The sequence below is a fragment of the Doryrhamphus excisus genome, linkage group LG6, assembly GCF_037039965.1.
Source record: "Doryrhamphus excisus strain RoL-2023G ecotype Guam linkage group LG6, RoL_Dexc_Guam_v1.1, whole genome shotgun sequence".
Taxonomy (NCBI): Eukaryota; Metazoa; Chordata; class Actinopteri; order Syngnathiformes; family Syngnathidae; genus Doryrhamphus; species Doryrhamphus excisus.
The window spans coordinates 22,004,996-22,022,698 of NC_136362.1; the positions used below are offsets into that span (position 1 = coordinate 22,004,996).

Consider the following 17,703-nt stretch of genomic DNA (forward strand, 5'->3'; position numbering starts at 1 on the left):
CTTGTGAGTAGTATGTTCAGATTTATTTCCCATAGGAAATGCTACAAATGCTCAAAGAAAAACAAGCCTGTGAAGCTTATGGATCGGTTTATTCATATGAAATATGGATGCTTTGACTCGCGGTGTTTTGCTGTCACCTTCCTGGGGGAGGGGGGCAGTCCGCTTTACCTCAGCCGGGCCCCCATCTTGCCCTTGCCGCGACCTTTGGTACTAAAACAACACAGGAGAATGATGCAGAAAATCAGACACTTTTAATCACGAAATAGTGTTTCACATAGCTTTACCTCTGGTGATCCTGGACTCGAACCAGCAGCAGGTTGATCTGGAAGCACAACACAGACGCACTCGGTATCGACTTTCATGACAAAGTACAGTAGGGCCCCGCTTCTCATGGGGGTTACGATCCGGGACAATCGCTCCATGCCAGGAAAAACAATAAGTCATTCCATGGAATGACGTAGCATTGCATATTAAGTATTCACCTCAAGTTTTTGAGGCAGCATTGACTGCGGAAGACAGCACACTACGGTGCATTCAAGGGCCACGGAACAAAGTGCAAAATCTCAGTGCTTGAGGAAGAAACATTATCAATAAAGCAACAACATAAACGTAGAAAAGCGGTGGTCCTTTTTTAGAAGAAATTAAATTAGAAATTTGTTTGCGAAAAAGTGAGAGGGGGCAACTACAGCTGATGTCCAGTGGGATACATTCTTGTAGTCGTTGTAGTCGGAATGTTCAGTGGGAGGACTTACGTCTAGCTTTTGTTTTTTAAATTTTTCATTCAGGTCATACTTTTCCATCTCCAATTCCATCAGCCACTGCCACAGCTCGTTGGCTTTCTCCCTGCACACACACACACACACACACACACACACACACACACGTGATTAGCAGCAATCAACCAGTCTTCCGGTTTTGATGGAGAGATCCACGTTTGTCATACTTAAGTTTGTCATCACTCAGATGGTCGATGTTTAGCGCCTTCCTGCGCTCGGCCAGGATTTTCTTCTTCTTCTCTCTCTCCGTTTGCTTCTTGCCTCCTCTTCTGTTCTCACTCTGTTTGAGGAAAAAGAAATCCAATGTTATCTTTTTGTATCATTGTGGTTGTAATTAGTTGTGATGTGTTGCTGGAATTGGAGCATGATGTCCAAAATCATCAGGCTTAGAGCATTGAAACATTATTCTTTTTTGTCCATTGAAACTGACATTTTGTATTTAATTGTATTTTGTAAGAAAATTATGAATTCTGTCTATGAAAAAAAACGGGAAAATAACTCAAATTTTAAAATATGTTAGTTATTTTATGTCTATTTAGTTTTAAAAACTGAAAAATAACAAAAAAATTTTTTATCTAAGAATTGTATATATTTTTCCATTTATTTTTTCATATAATTTTTCAAATTATTTAAAAATTGTAGTTATTTTTCAGTTTAATTTTGTTCAAAAAATGGAAAAATAACTACAATTTTTTAATAAATAAATTGTAGTTATTTTTCCGTTTATTTACATTTGAAAACTGAAAAATAACTACAATTTTTAAATAATTTGAAAATTAAAAGATTTTTTTCATATACACTGACAGACATTAATTTAACTACTATTGAATGTCTGTCAGTTTATATGAAAAAAAACAAAAAAAATAATTTTACATTTTAATAATATAATTTTTTGTTATTTTTCAGTTTATTTATGTTTAAAAACGGAAAAATAACTAATGTTTTTAAATAATTGAAAATAATTTTATTTTTCCATTAATTTTTTTCACTTACACTGACAGACATTAAATTAAACATCTCTACTATTGAATGTCTGTCAATGTATATGGAAAAAAAACTGAAAAATAACTATAATTTTTAAATATGTTTTTTAAATGTTAGATATTTTTCTGTTTATTTACATTTAAAAATGTAAAAATAACAATAGTTTTTAAAAATCATTTAAAAAAATAGTAGTTATTTTTCCGTTTATTTTTTTCATATACACTGACAGACATTAAAATAAACATCCCTATTATTGATATAGTCTGTCAGTGTACATGAAAAAAAACAGAAAAATAACTAAAATTATTGAATAAAAAAGTTATTTTGCTGTTTATTTACGTTTAAAAATGGAAAAATAACTTTAAAAAAATGTCTCGTTTTTAAACGTAATTAAACGGGAAAAATATCCCCACCCCAAAATTTAAAACATTCAATTAAACATCCCTACTATTGAATGTCTGTCAGTGTATGAAAAAAACAGAAAAATAACTACAATTTTTAAATAATTTAAAAAACTTTTACTTATTTTTCAGTGTATTTACATTTCAAAACAGACAAATATCTAAAATTTTAATACTTTTAAAAATTGTAGTTATTTTTCCATTTCTTTTTTTTCATATACACTGACAGGCATTAAATTAACCATCTCTGCTATTGAATTTCTGTCAGTGTACATGAAAAAAAACCCAGAAAAAAATTGAATAATAAAAAAAGTTATTTTACTGTTTGTTTAAAAAACAGAAAAATAAACAAGTTATTATTAAAAAATTGTAGTTATTTTTCCATTTTTTTTTCATAATCACTGACAGACATGAAATGAAACATCCCTATGATTGAATGTGACGAAATGCTCAGCACCACTACTGAAATCAATCGGCGCGTACAATACGTGGGACGTTTGAAGCGTGGCGAAGGGCAAGCGCGGACACTGACGGCACAGTACGGCACACACACCATGTGACATGTAATGAAGTCATGACTAAAGGGCGGTGACCTTCTGTCCGGCGCCGTACTGCTGGGTCATGTTGGAGAGGACCTTCTTCTTCTTGGCGTCTTCATCCAGCTTCTTGCGCTGCTCCTCCAGCTCCCTGCGCTCCTTCTCCTCCTGGACCCACGCATGAATGCAGTCAGACGCTTGATTGACTACTTCCCAGGTCCACGGTGCGGGGACGCCACGTCACGTACGGCCAGCCGGGCCTGCCTCTCCTTCTCCCTCTCGGCTCGGATCCTTTGCTGCTCCGCTCTCTCGGCACGCCGCTTCTCCTGAAAAGCCAAGCAAAGGCGTTGCCGTGGCGACACTGACTCCACCCGACTCTTGTCACTCACTATTCTGTTGACCAGGGCGATCAGCTCCTCTTCCTCTTTCTTCCTCTGGATGAAGTGAGCCTCGATCAGAGACTGGAGCTCCGACAGATCTTTCTCTTGACGCTTCCTGTGGATGTCCTGCGGGAACGCAAACGCTGTTATTGATATTATGGAAGAATACTTTTATCTCCAACTTCACACTCACGTCAAAGTCTACTTTCTCGCCGCCGTCCGGGATCTTTGGGGCGCCGATGTTTGACATGAATCTGTGGAATAGGCGTTTGATTACACAGTGTTAAACAGTCCTCGGTGGAATGAGAGTCAAGGGAACTTACTTTGGCTTGGGTTTGGATTCATCTTCCGTTTTGGGGAGAAAAGATACAAAAAATATTACTCGGAATATCAACGCTGGAAGACAAAATCATACCAAATTATTTCACTTACGCAGTAAAACTACAGCTAGCGTAGTATTTCCTTAAATCAATAACCTCATCTGCAGCCGTGTGTGTATGATTATTTCAGTTGAAATATGTAAAAAACTTTTTTTTATGAGGGGGGGAAGTTATTACCAATATGCTTACTGTGGAGAAAAAGTCAATTTCTGTGAATAATATTGTAATATTATAAGGAAAAATAACATTTTAGCAGAATAAAGTCATCATATTTTAAGAAATAACTTTAATAATATTAGTAATACTTTTATTAATGTTATTTTTAATGTATTATACTTTTATTGAGATCATGTTTATTTACTACATTTATTTTGGTCATTTTTATTCATACTTTTTTAAAGTTATTATTTACTATACTTTTATTGATTTATTTTTAAATTATTATTTTTAATTTATTTTAAATTATTTTGAAATTATTTCTGTTTATTTATTACATATACATATACATTTACTTTTATTTTTGTATTCATTCAATATACTTTTCTTGAAGTTATTTTTAATGTATTAAAATACTTTTATTGAGATGTTTATTTTTATTCATTTAGTACATTTATTTGCATTTTGGTCATTTTATATTTATATGTTTTTAAAGTTTTTTATTATACTTTTATTGGAGTCATTTTTATTGAAATGATTTTTGTTTATTACATTCATTTACTTTTTATTTTTTTATTCATTGCCTTGCATATAGTTTTATTGAAATTATTTGTATTGATTACATTTATTTTTATTTTTTTACATTTATTTTTTTAATTACATGTATTGATTATCTGGTTGGACGCCCGTGATGTGATGTGACATGTGAGTTGAAGGTCATAGTTGGCGTCACGGGGTCTCCGGTCACAAACGTCGTCGGCCATGTTTGGAAAGATGGCGGCAAACTTTTCTTACCTGCTGACGAGTCAAATGTATCGGTCTATTTAACGTACGGAAGACGGGAATGCTCTTACCTTCTTCCTCCCTTCCAGGAAAAAGAGCCATCAGTTAATAACAGCATTTATGCATTTTTGTTTTTCATTACGAGCGGGGACATACTGGGTTTCCTCATCGACTACTTCTTCTGTGTCGGACATCTTCTAGCCGCGTTTGAGAAGTCTGAAACCGAAAACAACAACATCAGAATCACTGAACAGACTTAGAAAGCCCCCCCACCCCAAGGAGACCCAATGACACGTCTGGAACGTACCAAGTCACAGAAATAGGACTCTTTTTACTGAATCATTTTTCTGCGTTTTAGAAGTTGGGTGTTTATTGTTAGGAGCGTTTCCTGATGGATGTTTATTGTTAGGAGCGTTTCCTGATGGATGTTTATTGTTAGGAGCGTTTCCTTACCTGTGAGCTTCACCAACTTGCACCTCCTTGAGCTTGGCCAGTAGACTGAAGGATACATAAAGTCATCCTGTCCTTCCTTTGCAGTCATGTGACTGAAAGCACCCAATGACAGCTCTGCACCACTGAGACCACGCCTCTCTTTGGAGGACACGCGGACCCTTCAGTCAGTAGCCTTCAACAAAGGGCTTAGCAGACCACAAGGGGGCAGCTACTGCGTTTGCTTGACTAGCTGTTTAGCTCCCTTTGCTGTAGTCGTAGTGACCAATCCCAGTTTTGGCCCCGTACTGTTTTTTTTTTTTTTTTTTTTTTATGTTGTCCATTCTCATCTATACTTGCCAGTGCCATTCAAAAGCATATCAAGCTACCTGCTAATTCAGCAGCGCTACTAACAGGTGGTTTTGTCCTGTTTAATGGCCGTATTTTTAAAAGGGTCCTATCATAGAAGTTTATATTACAGCCGAACATGTTGCCGAAAGACATTGAGTTAAAATAACTGTTGGTTTAGTCGTTTTTACTATTTTACACTACTTTTATGTGACTTTTTTCAAATCCGCCCAATTGGCAATATAGTTTTGAAGTGGGTTTGTAACCCCATGAAGTTGAGATTGAATTGAAACATTTAATATTTATGAAATGATATCGGTACTTCAATTATGATCTTGCACCACATTCATGTCCATCAGATACGTTTATTTTTATATTCTTATTATTGAAATAAACTTATGAAAAAAAGGCATTTATTTTTGCTCACATTTTGCAACGACTCAACAACAGTACATATTAAGTACTACTTCCAAGTTTTTGTTTGAAAAAAACACCAAAAAGTGTGTGGAAAAAGTATGATTTTAATAGCAGTGTTCATGTGGACATGGCTCTTAATAATAATAATAACATGCACGCTAAACGTGTAAACATAAGGTTAGCTAAAGCATATGATGCATGTAAACACACTTCACTACCGCTACTGTCTTCAAGTTAGATCATGCTAGCGTCATGTCTTGTTGCACAAAATCTCTGTCATGTTGCACACGAACAAAACGAGCCTGTTAGCATCACTGTTAGCATTAGCATTGTTTGCACTTTAAAGCACAAAAAAATGAAGATGAAACTGCCAAAGATCCTGATGAAGCTTCGCCATTCAAGACGGAGTCTCACTGGTTTTTATTTTCGGGATGCAACAACCGATCCCGCTGAACGCACGTTCCGATTCTTCAAAGGCGCTCATACCGGTCATGTGACCATGCAAGTGTCACGCTTGAAGCAGGCGGGGAATATTTGCTGGGGGCGGGGCTGCGGTGTCTGTAGACGAGGCTCGAGAGCGACTAGAATGAGAGAAACAGGTCAGCGTCAAATGGGAGACACGTGTTGTTTTGGTCATGAAGTCGGCACCGACTGGTTACTTTCACTTTTATTCAACTTTGTTTTGGGGTTTGTTTTTAAACATTTATTCATTCTATTGATTCATTATACTTTTATTGAAGTTATTTTTATTGAAATTATTTTGGTGTTTATTTAGTACATATACATTTACCTTAATTTTTTTTATTCATTGCATATACTTTTATTAAAGTTATTTTTAAATGTATTATACTTTTATTGAGATGTTTGTTTTTATTTAGTACATTTATTTGTATTTTTGTATTTTTTTAAAGTTATTTATTATACTTTTATTGAAGGCATTTTTATTGAAATGTTTTTTTCATTACATTCATTCACTTTTAATTTTTTTTATTCATTGCGTATAGTTTTATTGAAATTATTTCCATTTATTACATATACATTTGCTTTTATTTTTCATTCATTAAATGTATTATACTTTTATTTAGATCATGCTTATTTTATTTACGTAGTACATTTATTTTTATTTTGTTCATTTTTATTTATACTTTTAAAAGTTATTATTTACTATACTTTTATTGAAGTCATTTTTATTGAAATTATTTTTATTTATTATATTCATTTACTTTTTATTTTTTTATTCATTGCATATAGTTTTATTGACGTCATTTTTAATGTATTATACTTTTATTTTGATCATGTTTATTTTTATTTATGTAGTATATTTATTCATACATATATTTTCTATTTGGGATCAGGACCGAGTGCCTGAGCCGGGAGCGAGTATTTGGCTCGTGCTGGAGCTCAGCGGTCAACATCTGAATACTATTATTATTATTATTATTATTATTATTATTATTACTATCACAGGGGCCTCGGTCATTGCAGCCCAACTCTGACTTCCAATTCTTCCTGCTTTATGAAATGAGGTGTCGCTCCGGTAACCCCCCGCCCCTCCCGCCCCCACGGAGTTGTCGGCCGTAATGTGAAAATGGGAGCAGCTGCTATGCATAGGAACGCCGCCCTCGTGCCCACACTTTGTCTTTGCACCAACGGGGTCAAGGTGGCAGCTTTGTCTTAAATATAGACGCACACCCAAAGACTAACTGACAACATGGAGTCCAAGACCTCCAAACCAGTCAAGGACAGAAAGGGAGTGGCCTGTAGAAAGGGGGGGGGGGCTGAAACTGCCCTGACTTCTTCTTTTTTTTTTTTACCAGAAAACAAAATCTGCAGCCATTTTACAACAACAACGTCAAAATATTACGAGAAAAAGTGGCAATTTTCTGAACATAAAGTCATAATGTTATGAGGTATCATTTTCACAGCATAAAGTTGAAATAATGGAAAAAAGATGAAAAAATAACCTGATTTTACCAGAATAAACTGGTAGTATTCCGAGGAAAAAAAATCCTGTCATTTTCAGAGCATATTGTTAAAATATTAAAGATGAAGTCGAAAAAGCCAGTAAGACGAGGGCCTTCAGTGCGCCGTTTGACGCCCCTGCACAGACCGAAGCTTCATTGTCCGTTGTGAGAATGGAACTTCCTTCCACCTTTCAATGTTTGTTTCAGCCTTTTGTGATAGTTGATGGACGATTGGACTTCCTGCTTTCTCATGCACCCCATCACATGATTGAAGTTTGATTGAAAGTTAGCTTAATTGTTAGCTTACTTTTAGTTGCCAAACTTGCTCTTCAGTCCAACCGACACCTGAAAAAGGACAAACAAAAATGGGCGGGTGTATTTTTAGGGTGGTTGCTAGCTTGAAACAACTGGTGTGTGCACGTCCGTGTGTGTGTGTGTGCGTGTGTGCGTGTGCGTGTGTGCGTTACCTTGGCTGATGCGGCGCTGTTCTTGCTTTCCCACAGGTTGCGTTTGTTGCCAACTTGTTTTTCTTTATTCACATCCTGTTAGTCCAAAAGTTGAAAGAGCCTTATTATGATGTAATATATGTTATATAATCATATATATTATAATAGTGCATGTGTTAGTTTTATATGATAGTGAGTATTTGTGTTAATATGTATGATAATAACATGTATGACATTTCAGAGGTCCTGAAACCAAGCAAACGGTGAGGAGAAGCAAACGGCTTTCTCGTGGACTAAAGATATCGTTGGTAAATTTGGGGCCACATGCCGCCCGCTGCACGTGGTCATGGCGAGGCCGTTTTCATGTCTAGAGGGCTCTAATCTCTAAGTTAAAAAGCATATTTAGAAGGTGGCAAACAGGTTTATTATGCCCAATATGTCTTATTTTCTCTTATTATGTCTACTATAGTGTAAAGGTGACTATAGGGGTGTTATTTTATGTCTAGAGGGCTCTATTGATGTTAAAAGGTCTATTTTGATAATATCATGTATGACATTTCAGAGGTCCTGAAAGTCAAGTCTTGGGGGAAACCAAGCAAACGGTGACTTTCTGGTAGGCTAAAGATATTGTTGGTAAATTTGGGGTCACATGCCGCCCGCCGCCCGGCCGCACGTGGTCACGGCGAGGCCACAGCCGTGGCAGCTGCACGCCGCTTGAAGACGACGCTTCCAAAATACGACGAGAGGTGCGAATGAGGCCGGAATGTCCAGATTATCACAGGATTACGGGATTGACACGAAGAGTGCGAAACACGGCGCTTACCGCAGACTTTGTTGTCGTCTCCGCCGCCGGTGCGGCTGGTGGTGGCGCTGTTGCTGCGCCAGGGGGCTTCTCCACCTGTGCGGGCTTCGCCGTCCGACTGTTGACGCGTTTCGTAGAAATCTCATCCTGGGGGCGGGAGAGAAGCACGTATCAGTAAGGAATCAGTCCGGAACGCACGGATCAGTCACCTTATTATTATTATCCCACACGTTGGCGCTCTCCCACATGTTCTTTATGCTTCGTGTGCCCCCTGAAGGGAGGTCGGCCATGACAGGCTTGGGGGATTTCACCTCCTTGTTCCCCTGTACAAACAAAACCAAAAGTACAGTTGGGATGAATGGATCCATACCAAAATATTTATACTGTGTTCATTCTCATAAAGTTGCAATTCAACCAGAAAAAAACATCAAATCAGGAGGAAAAATCATGTCTTTTTGCTCAAATTAAATCTAAAATCAATCAAAATGTAGTTTAATTGAATTCATTAAAATTAATTACATTGTTAGCTTACTTTTAGTTGCCAAACTAATTAAATTAAATAATTAAATTCAATTAAAGTGGCCCCATTATGCTCATTTTGGGCCCTTTATATCGAATCATGGACTCCTATAGAGCAGCTACACACAATAACTGCATGGAAAGTTTTCTAGATCTTCCAGAATCTGCACCTATTCATTTGTATTTCCTTGGATTTCTCAAGCGTTCTCTCTTTTAATCCATTCCACCCACAGCATGCCCACTCCGCTGTGATTGGTCCCACTCATCTTATTCACGGGCACGCCCATATAAGGGAGCCAGACTCATTGTGACATCACAGGGAGCCAGTGTTGGAAAAAACTTTCTGAAACTGAGCGTTTTTAGCTATAAAAAAAAAACTAATTTTCCCAAAAATACAACTTTTAAATTAAACAAACAAACAAAAAAAAATATATACATATATATATATATATATATTTTTTTTTTTACAAAAAATGATGTATTTTCTTCCCCACAACCCTGGTGAGGATAAGCGGTAGAAACTGACTGGATATGTATTTTCTTCTTCAAAGGGGACCTATTATGCTATTTTCACTTTTCCAATAACAAATCAAGTTTTTGGAAGACGAGAAACAAAAAGCAAAATAAAGTTGTGATTTTTGGCTAACAAGGTCGCTAGCAGAAGTAGCAATACATCAGAAAAGCGCCGGCCGGTACCTGGATGGCGGAGGCGTACTGCTCCAGTCTGCTGTTGAGTTTGGAGACCACGGGCGAGTGTGACGCTCTCACACTGGAAACAGGATGATGGAGGCTGATTATGCTTTATTGTTTTAGCATGCACGGCTAACAAATGACTCGCCTCTTCTGGGCACATTTGCTGAGGAATTCCGCCTTCTCCCCAATCTGCACAAATAAAAACCAAAGTTAGCTTGTCAAGCAGGCAGGAATCTGCTTCATCGGGTCGGGTCGGCATGTCCCGGGGCAGTCTGACCCGGGACATGCCGACCCTGTGGCATGCCTGTGGCCATGGATTTAGAAGGTGGCAAACTGGTTTATTATGCCCAATATGGCTTACTTTCTCTTATTATGTCTACTATATTGGCTGATAAGAGTGTCAAGGTGACTATAGGGGTGTTATTTCATGTCTACAGGGCTCTAATCATGTTAAAAAGCATATTTAGATGGTGGTAAACTGGTTTATTATGACCAATATGTCTTATTTTCTCTTATTATGTCTACTATATTGAGTAATAGAAGTGTAAAGGTGACTATAGGGGTGTTATTTCATGTCTAGAGGGCTCTAATAATGTTAAAAAGCATATTTAGAAGGAGGTAAACTGGTTTATTACGCTCACTATGTCTTATTTTTTTCTCTCATGTCTACTATATTGAGTAATCGGAGTGTAAAAGTGAATATAGGGGTGTTATTTCATGTCTACAGGGCTCTAATAATGGTAGGAGGTATATTTAGAAGGAGGTAAACTGGTTTATCATGACCAATATGTCTTATTTTCTCTTATTATCTCTATTATATTGAGTAATAGAAGTGTAAAGGTGACTATAATAATAGGGGTGTTATTTCATGTCTAGAGGGCTCTAATAATGTTAAAAAGCATGTTTAGAAGGAGGTAAACTGGTTTATTACGCTCAGTATGTCTTATTTTTTTCTCTCATGTCTACTATATTGAGTAATAGGAGTGTAAAAGTGAATATAGGGGTGTTATTTCATGTCTACAGGGCTCTAATAATGGTAGGAGGTATATTTAGAAGGAGGTAAACTGGTTTATCATGACCAATATGTCTTATTTTCTCTTATTATGTCTACTATATTGAGTAATAGAAGTGTAAAGGTGACTATAGGGGTATTATTTAATGTCTATAGGGCTCTAATAATGTTAAAAAGCATATTTAGAAGGAGCTGGTTTATTACGCTCACTATGTCTTGTTTTTTTCTCTCATGTCTGCTATATTGAGTAATAGGAGTGTAAAAGTGAATATAGGGGTGTTATTTCATGTCTACAGGGCTCTAATAATGGTAGAAGGTATATTTAGAAGGTGGTAAACAGGTTTATCATGACCAATATGTCTTATTTTCTCTTATTATGTCTATTATATTGAGTAATAGAAGTGTAAAGGTGACTATAATAATAGGTGACTATAATAATAGGGGTGTTATTTCATGTCTAGAGGGCTCTAATAATGTTAAAAAGCATATTTAGAAGGAAGTAAACTGGTTTATTATGCCCACTATGTCTTACTTTTTTCTCTTATGTCTACTATATTGCTAATAGGCGTGTCAAGGTGACTATAGGGGTGTTATTCCATGTCTAGAGGGCTCTAATGATGCTAAGGTATATTTAGATGGATCGGCATAAAAACTGCAGATCCAGGAGTTTTGTGATTGTTGTGCTACGTTGAAAGCATCGTCTCCATTCCAAAGCTCCTAAGCAACGACCTTAGAAGACCCTTTGGGGCTGATGGTGAAGGAGGGCTGGACAGGTTCTCGGTCCAGCTGCTTCTTCTTCTCCGCAGCCTCCGCCCTCCTCCTCTCAATCTCCTCCCTCATCTTCTTCCTCTCCTCCTGTGGAAAGAGAACCCGTTTAGAGGATCCCATCAAGCAGCCTCACGTTCCTCCTCACCTGTTCTTGAGCTTTCTTGTCCTCCAGCTCTTTCTTCCTCTGCTGCTCCTCCTGCTGCAGGACCTTCCTCCTCTCCTCCCGCTTCCTCTTCAGCTCCTCCAGCTCGGCCTCGGCGTCCTGCTGCTTCTGCTTCATCTTCTCCATCTCTTCGCCGTCTGCGTCGTTACGCCGCCGCTTGAGCTCCTGCAGCTTGCGCTCGGCCTCCTGGCGCTTCCACTCGTCCGAGGGAACGTCGTCCCTGCTGGCCAAAAGGCGCTACTACACATTACTGCTATTATTACCAACACGCAGAATAAACCAAAACACAAGAAGATGACCAAAGTACATGAAAGGTCAAAGTCATGTGACTTCATCATCACCTTGATAGCTTGACTGCTTTCTTTAGCAGGCCTCCGTTTAGCTTGGCTGCTTCATTCTGCTCAAACAGGACACAACCTTTTAAAACTAGCAAAGCTAAAACTGCTCGACAAATCACTTCGTGTCTGCCCCCCCCCCCAGGAAACACATTTACATCTTTATTTCTCTTCATACTATGTTGGCTAATAGGAGGGTAAAGATGACTATAGGGGTGTTAGTTCATGTCTAGAGGGCTCTAATAATGTTAAAAGGTCTATCTAGAAGGTGATAAGCAAGTTTATTACGACCAATATGTCTTATTTTCTCTTATTATGTCTACTATATTGGGTAATAGCAGGGTAACGGTGACTATAGGGGTGTTATTTTATGTCCAGAGGGCTCTATTGATGTTAGAAGGCCTATTTAGAAGGTGGTTAACAGGTTTATCATGACCATTATGTCTGCTATATTGGGTAATAGGAGTGTAAAGGTGACTATAGGGGTGTTATTTCATGTCCAGAGGGCTCTATTGATGCTAATGTATATTTAGAAGGTGGTTAACAGGTTTATCTTGACCATTATGTTTACTATATTGAGTAATATAGATATGCCTTTATTTGTCCCTCAGTGGGGAAATTTGTATAATATTGTGTAATATGAGTGTAAATGTGACTATAGGGGTGTTATTTCATGTCCAGAGGGCTCTATTGATGCTAGGGTATATTTAGAAGGTGGTTAACAGGTTTATCATGACCATTATGTTTACTATATTGTGTAATATAAGTGTAAAGGTGACTATAGGGGTGCTATTTCACGTCTACAGGGCTCTATTGATGTTAAAAGGTCTATTTAGAGGATGGTAAACAGGTTTATTACGACAAATATGTCTTATTTTCTCTTATTACTACTATATTGGGTAGTAGGAGTGTAAGGGCGACTATAGGGGTGTTATTTCATGTCCACAGGGCTCTATTGATGCTAAGGTATATTTAAAAGGTGGTAAACAAGTTTAGTATGACTAATATGTCTTATTTTCTCTTATGATGTGTACTCTATCAGGTAATAAGAGTGTAAAGGTGACTATAGGGGTGCTATTCCATGTCCAGAGGGCTCTATTGATGTTAAAAGGTGTATTTGAGGAAGCCCACACGAGTGCTTCAGCGTTTCTTGGAGATCCAAAGACAGCTCATAGCAACAAAGCCACGGGATCTTTAACCATTTTTACCTTTTCTTGAAGGGAAGATCTTTTCAGCTTGCTGTCCTTTGGAAGGAACGTAAACACAAAGAACATCATGAGAACATCATGACAACATCACACACTGAGGGAGCTCATGTCAATCATCAAACAGAAAACCTCATCTTTCTTCTTCTCCTCCGTCTCTCTCCTCTTCTTGTCTTTCTCCTCCTCCTCTTTCTTCCTCTTCTCCTCGGCTTCCCTTTTCCGTTTCTCCTCCTCTTCCTTCTTCTTCCTCTCTTCCAGATCTCTCTTCTTCTGCTTTTCCGCCGCCTCCTCCTTCCTTTTCTTCTCCATTTCTTTCCGACACTGTTCTTCCTCTTCTCTCCTCGTCTTCTCCTCCATCTCCTTTAGTTTTTGCTCTTCCTCTTCTCTCCTCGTCTTCTCCTCCATCTCCTTCCTTAGTTTTTCCTCTTCCTCCTCTCTCCTCTTCTTTTCCTCCATCTCCTTCTTTAGGTCTTCTTCTTCCTTCTCTTTCCTCTGTCGTTCCTCGAGCTCTCGCTTCAGTTCTTCTTCCTCTTCTATTCTCCTCCTCTCCTCCATGTCCCTTTCCTGCTTTGCTTCCTCCTCTTTCTTCAACCTTTGTTGTTCCTCCTCCTCTTTTAGCTTTTCTTCCATTTCTTGTCTGTGTTTCTCCTCCTCCTCATCCTCCATCCTCTGCTTTTCTTCCAGACGCTGCTCTTCTTCTACCTCTTTCTGTTCTTTCCTCTCCTTCTCATCCTTGGCAGCATCAGGACCAGCCTCCTCTTCCTTCTCCTCCTCCTCCTCATCTATGGGCGGGTCCTACGAAGAACAAAAACCCTCCAGCACAAAGAACCGTATGGAGCACCTGATCTCCTGATAGCAGTCATGTGATGATTGATAACATCATAGAAGTAATTTGGGATGATCATGATGATTGGCTGATGGAGTCACATGGTTCCATCTGCCAACTCTCACCTTCACCTCTTCCCTCTTTGGCTGGTCTTCCTCCTTCCTCCAAGATTTGGTATCCACCTCGTCCTCCCGGACCGGGTTCTCCTCCTCTCCCTCCTCCGTGTGTCCCTGCCCACCTCCGCCATGGATGCCGTTGGTGGTGCCGAAGCCGGAGTCCAACTCCTTCTGTCGTTCGATGGCCTCCTGCATCCTCTTTTGCCGGCGCTCCTCCCTCTTGGCCAAGCGCTCCAACAGGGCTTGGTCGTCGTCGGTGGCGGCGGCGGCCGGGATGCCGATGGCGGAGGTCTCGCTCTCCGTCTCCGTCACGCTGGAAACACGGCTTGTTTGTCAGATGTGGTGAAAAGCCTTGCACGGTAAGATGGCGGCGTTCCTACTTGTTGGCGTTGATCACGTCGACGCTTCCCGACTCTTCCAGTTCCCTCATCTTCTTCCTCTCCTCCCTCGCACGTCTCCTTTGCTCCCGAGCCGCCTCTTCATCGTCCTCATTCGTGTAGCCCATCCTGAGACATTAAACAAGAATAAAGCCAAAATATTACCAGACAAAATTACTGTCATATTTCACTATGCGATCGTCACAATCATGACATCCTCATAACTCAATTAGAAAGGTACGCAATAAGAGGATTAGTTCTAAAATGGGTCAAAAGCTACTTAGCTGACAGGAAGCAATACGTACAGCTAGGAGAATACACATCTGCAACTTTAAATATTACATGCGGAGTACCCCAGGGGTCAATACTGGGACCAAAACTGTTCAACTTGTACATCAATGATATCTCCAAAGTCACCAAAGACTTAAAGCTGCTATTTTTCACGGATGATACCACTGCTTTTGGTTCTGGATGAAATCATTAGAAAGGTCAGAGAAGAAATGGTCCCACTAAAAAGATGCTTATATGATAATAGATTGTCCTTGAACCTAGATAAAACTAAAATCATGCTGTTTGCTAACAGCAGAAAGGACACGCACCAGCAAATACAAATAGACTGTGTAGACATTGAAAGGGTGAAGGAAAATACATTTCTGGGGATCACAATAGATGAAAATATGAGCTGGAAACCTCATATTACAAATATACAACATAAGGTGGCCAGAAATATTTCAATATTGAACAAAGCTAAATTTGTTCTCAATCAGAAATCACTCCACACTCTTTATTGCTCTCTGGTTCTACCATATCTTACTTATTGTGTGGAAATATGGGATAAGAACTAGAAAAGCAATCTTCACTGGCTAAAAAGGTCAGTAAGGATAATTCATAATGCCATAATACAAGGATGAAGAGTCTTGAACCAGTCATGATGTGCTATATATATATCACTATATTGACACTTACTATGGTACCCATTATGGCATTGGATGCTCATATCACCCAGTACTTCCGTACAGGATAAAAATTAAAAAGAAAAAACTATATTAGGAAAGCAGGAAGTGTACAAATGTAAGAGTTAGTGATTGTAAAAGTACCAGATGGAGGGGTAGGATTTAATAAGCTTTGCTTCTTCCTACTCCTTTTGGACATGTGGAACTGGGAACTGATTATGGGATGCACTCAATTGGAATCTGATGCATGTTCAAATGAAATAAAACCATTACCATTACCATTACCATTACTTACTTCTCAGCATCCAGGCGCATCTGCTCTCTCCTCTGCCTCCGCAGTTCCATGCGGCGGTCAAAGTCGTCATCCATGATGCTCAAACGATTGTCTTTCTCTCTGGGAGAGAAAATGTCAACCGTCAAAAGCAGACTTTAGTAGACTTTCACTATGTTGCAGGATTTTGGTCATTCTATTCAAGGGGACCAATTGTGCTATTTGTATTGAGTTGTGGACTCCTGTAGAGCAGCTACACACAATAACCCACAGGGAACGCTTTCTAGATCTTCCAGCTTCTCCTACCACATTCCAAAACGGGCATGTTATGTTCATATATGTAATATGATATGGTGTCCAACTTCACTCTTTGGTCTTGCCCACGTTTTGCTTTTCTTTGTTTAATTTTCTTGAAAAATAAAATAAAATAAAAATTAATTTAATAACATTTTGACTTTATTCCTGCAATTTTTATAACTTTTTCTCCAACCTAATTCTTGGAAAAAATTATTTTGTATATTTTCTCCCCGTAATTCTGACATTTAATCCCAAAATATTATACATTCTCCCCACTTTTCAACTCTATGCTACTAAAGTGACATTATTTTTTTACTTTTTCACTTAATCTTTTTATTTAGTTCCTGTAAATTTACAACTACTTTTCCCATTTCTACTGTTGTTTTTATTACATTTTTTATTTCAACTTTCTTGATGTAAATTGTATGTCTTGGACTTGTGAATTTACTCTTATAATATTATGACTTTATTCCCATAATATTACAACGTTTCCCTCACCAAATTTCTAAGAATTACAATTCTCTCACATTACGACTATCAAAAATATTCTTTCTTTAATATTTCTGCTGCTAAAATGACTTTTTTTCTCATAATATTCTGACTTTATTCTGAAAATATTACAACTTCAAATACTTAATATTTTGACTTTATTCTTGTAAAATGTTTTTTCCCTAAATTATGTAAACTTTCTTGTAAATATATATGATATATATGATATATATACATATATATACATATATATTTATATATTATATAATATTCTATAACTTTTAACATCACCGAATTTTCCACAAATGACAACTTTGTTTTGTTTGTTTGCTTGTCATAAAATTACGACTTGAAAATAATGAATTTTTGTTATTTAATATTGAATTTTATTCTACTAAAATATATATATATAAATATATAAAATATATTACAACTTTATTCTCTGAAAATTATTACTTTTTCTAATTAGGTTACTGCTCTTTTTCTTTAATATTTTGACGATTTTTGCTGTTTTTTAGTGTTGATTTGAGATAAGCAGAGGAGGGCCACCCCTGAGGTGTGGAAATAGTTTTTAGGTGTGAATGTGAAGTCCGAACATGAAGCCAAATTCCTACAAGACGTGGATAAGATATGGAAAAGAAGGAAGGAAGGAAAAGCTATGAATTTGAGAAAAGGGTTAGCGTAACATTAGCTGGCTTGCTAGACGTCATCCAGAAGAATCTGCTTTCTATCTCAGTCCTTGTGAGGCACAAACAATTCCTGCTGCGCCTTTTAACAACCTCAACTACCACAAAAGGCAAAGCTGATCCTTCTCCCTCCTCCTCCTCCTCCTCCGACGACTCCTACTCCTCCTCCTACTACTCCTACTCCCCCATCT

General features: G+C 37.9%; 2 protein-coding genes across 3 annotated transcripts; both read right to left on the bottom strand.

Annotated features, from left to right (window-relative positions):
• Window positions 1-72: 72 nt before the first annotated feature.
• Window positions 73-4,864, bottom strand: tnnt2d (troponin T2d, cardiac). 2 transcript variants are annotated; one of them, XM_078791668.1, is made up of 11 exons: window positions 4,850-4,864; window positions 4,533-4,612; window positions 3,401-3,431; window positions 3,271-3,331; window positions 3,087-3,203; window positions 2,946-3,023; window positions 2,755-2,865; window positions 944-1,056; window positions 753-843; window positions 285-322; window positions 73-210 (listed from the first exon to the last, which is right to left on the bottom strand). In XM_078791668.1, exons 2-11 carry the CDS (start codon window positions 4,588-4,590, stop codon window positions 165-167), a joined length of 744 nt encoding a protein of 247 aa, XP_078647794.1. In that variant the 5' UTR covers window positions 4,591-4,612; window positions 4,850-4,864; the 3' UTR covers window positions 73-164. The 2 variants fall into 2 exon arrangements, with proteins under 2 accessions (XP_078647794.1, XP_057942331.2); XM_058086348.2 differs by lacking the exons at window positions 4,533-4,612; window positions 4,850-4,864 and having other exon boundaries at window positions 3,401-3,420.
• Window positions 4,865-5,552: 688 nt separating this feature from the next.
• On the bottom strand, window positions 5,553-16,304 carry LOC131137912 (uncharacterized). The gene is made up of 15 exons (XM_078791667.1): window positions 16,065-16,304; window positions 14,820-14,945; window positions 14,449-14,752; window positions 13,630-14,292; window positions 13,501-13,536; window positions 12,299-12,354; window positions 11,940-12,177; window positions 11,756-11,881; window positions 10,160-10,203; window positions 10,018-10,090; window positions 9,012-9,125; window positions 8,824-8,949; window positions 8,022-8,096; window positions 7,862-7,899; window positions 5,553-6,171 (listed from the first exon to the last, which is right to left on the bottom strand). Exons 1-14 carry the CDS (start codon window positions 16,136-16,138, stop codon window positions 7,864-7,866), a joined length of 2,091 nt encoding a protein of 696 aa, XP_078647793.1. The 5' UTR covers window positions 16,139-16,304; the 3' UTR covers window positions 5,553-6,171; window positions 7,862-7,863.
• Between the last annotated feature and the right edge of the window lie 1,399 nt (window positions 16,305-17,703).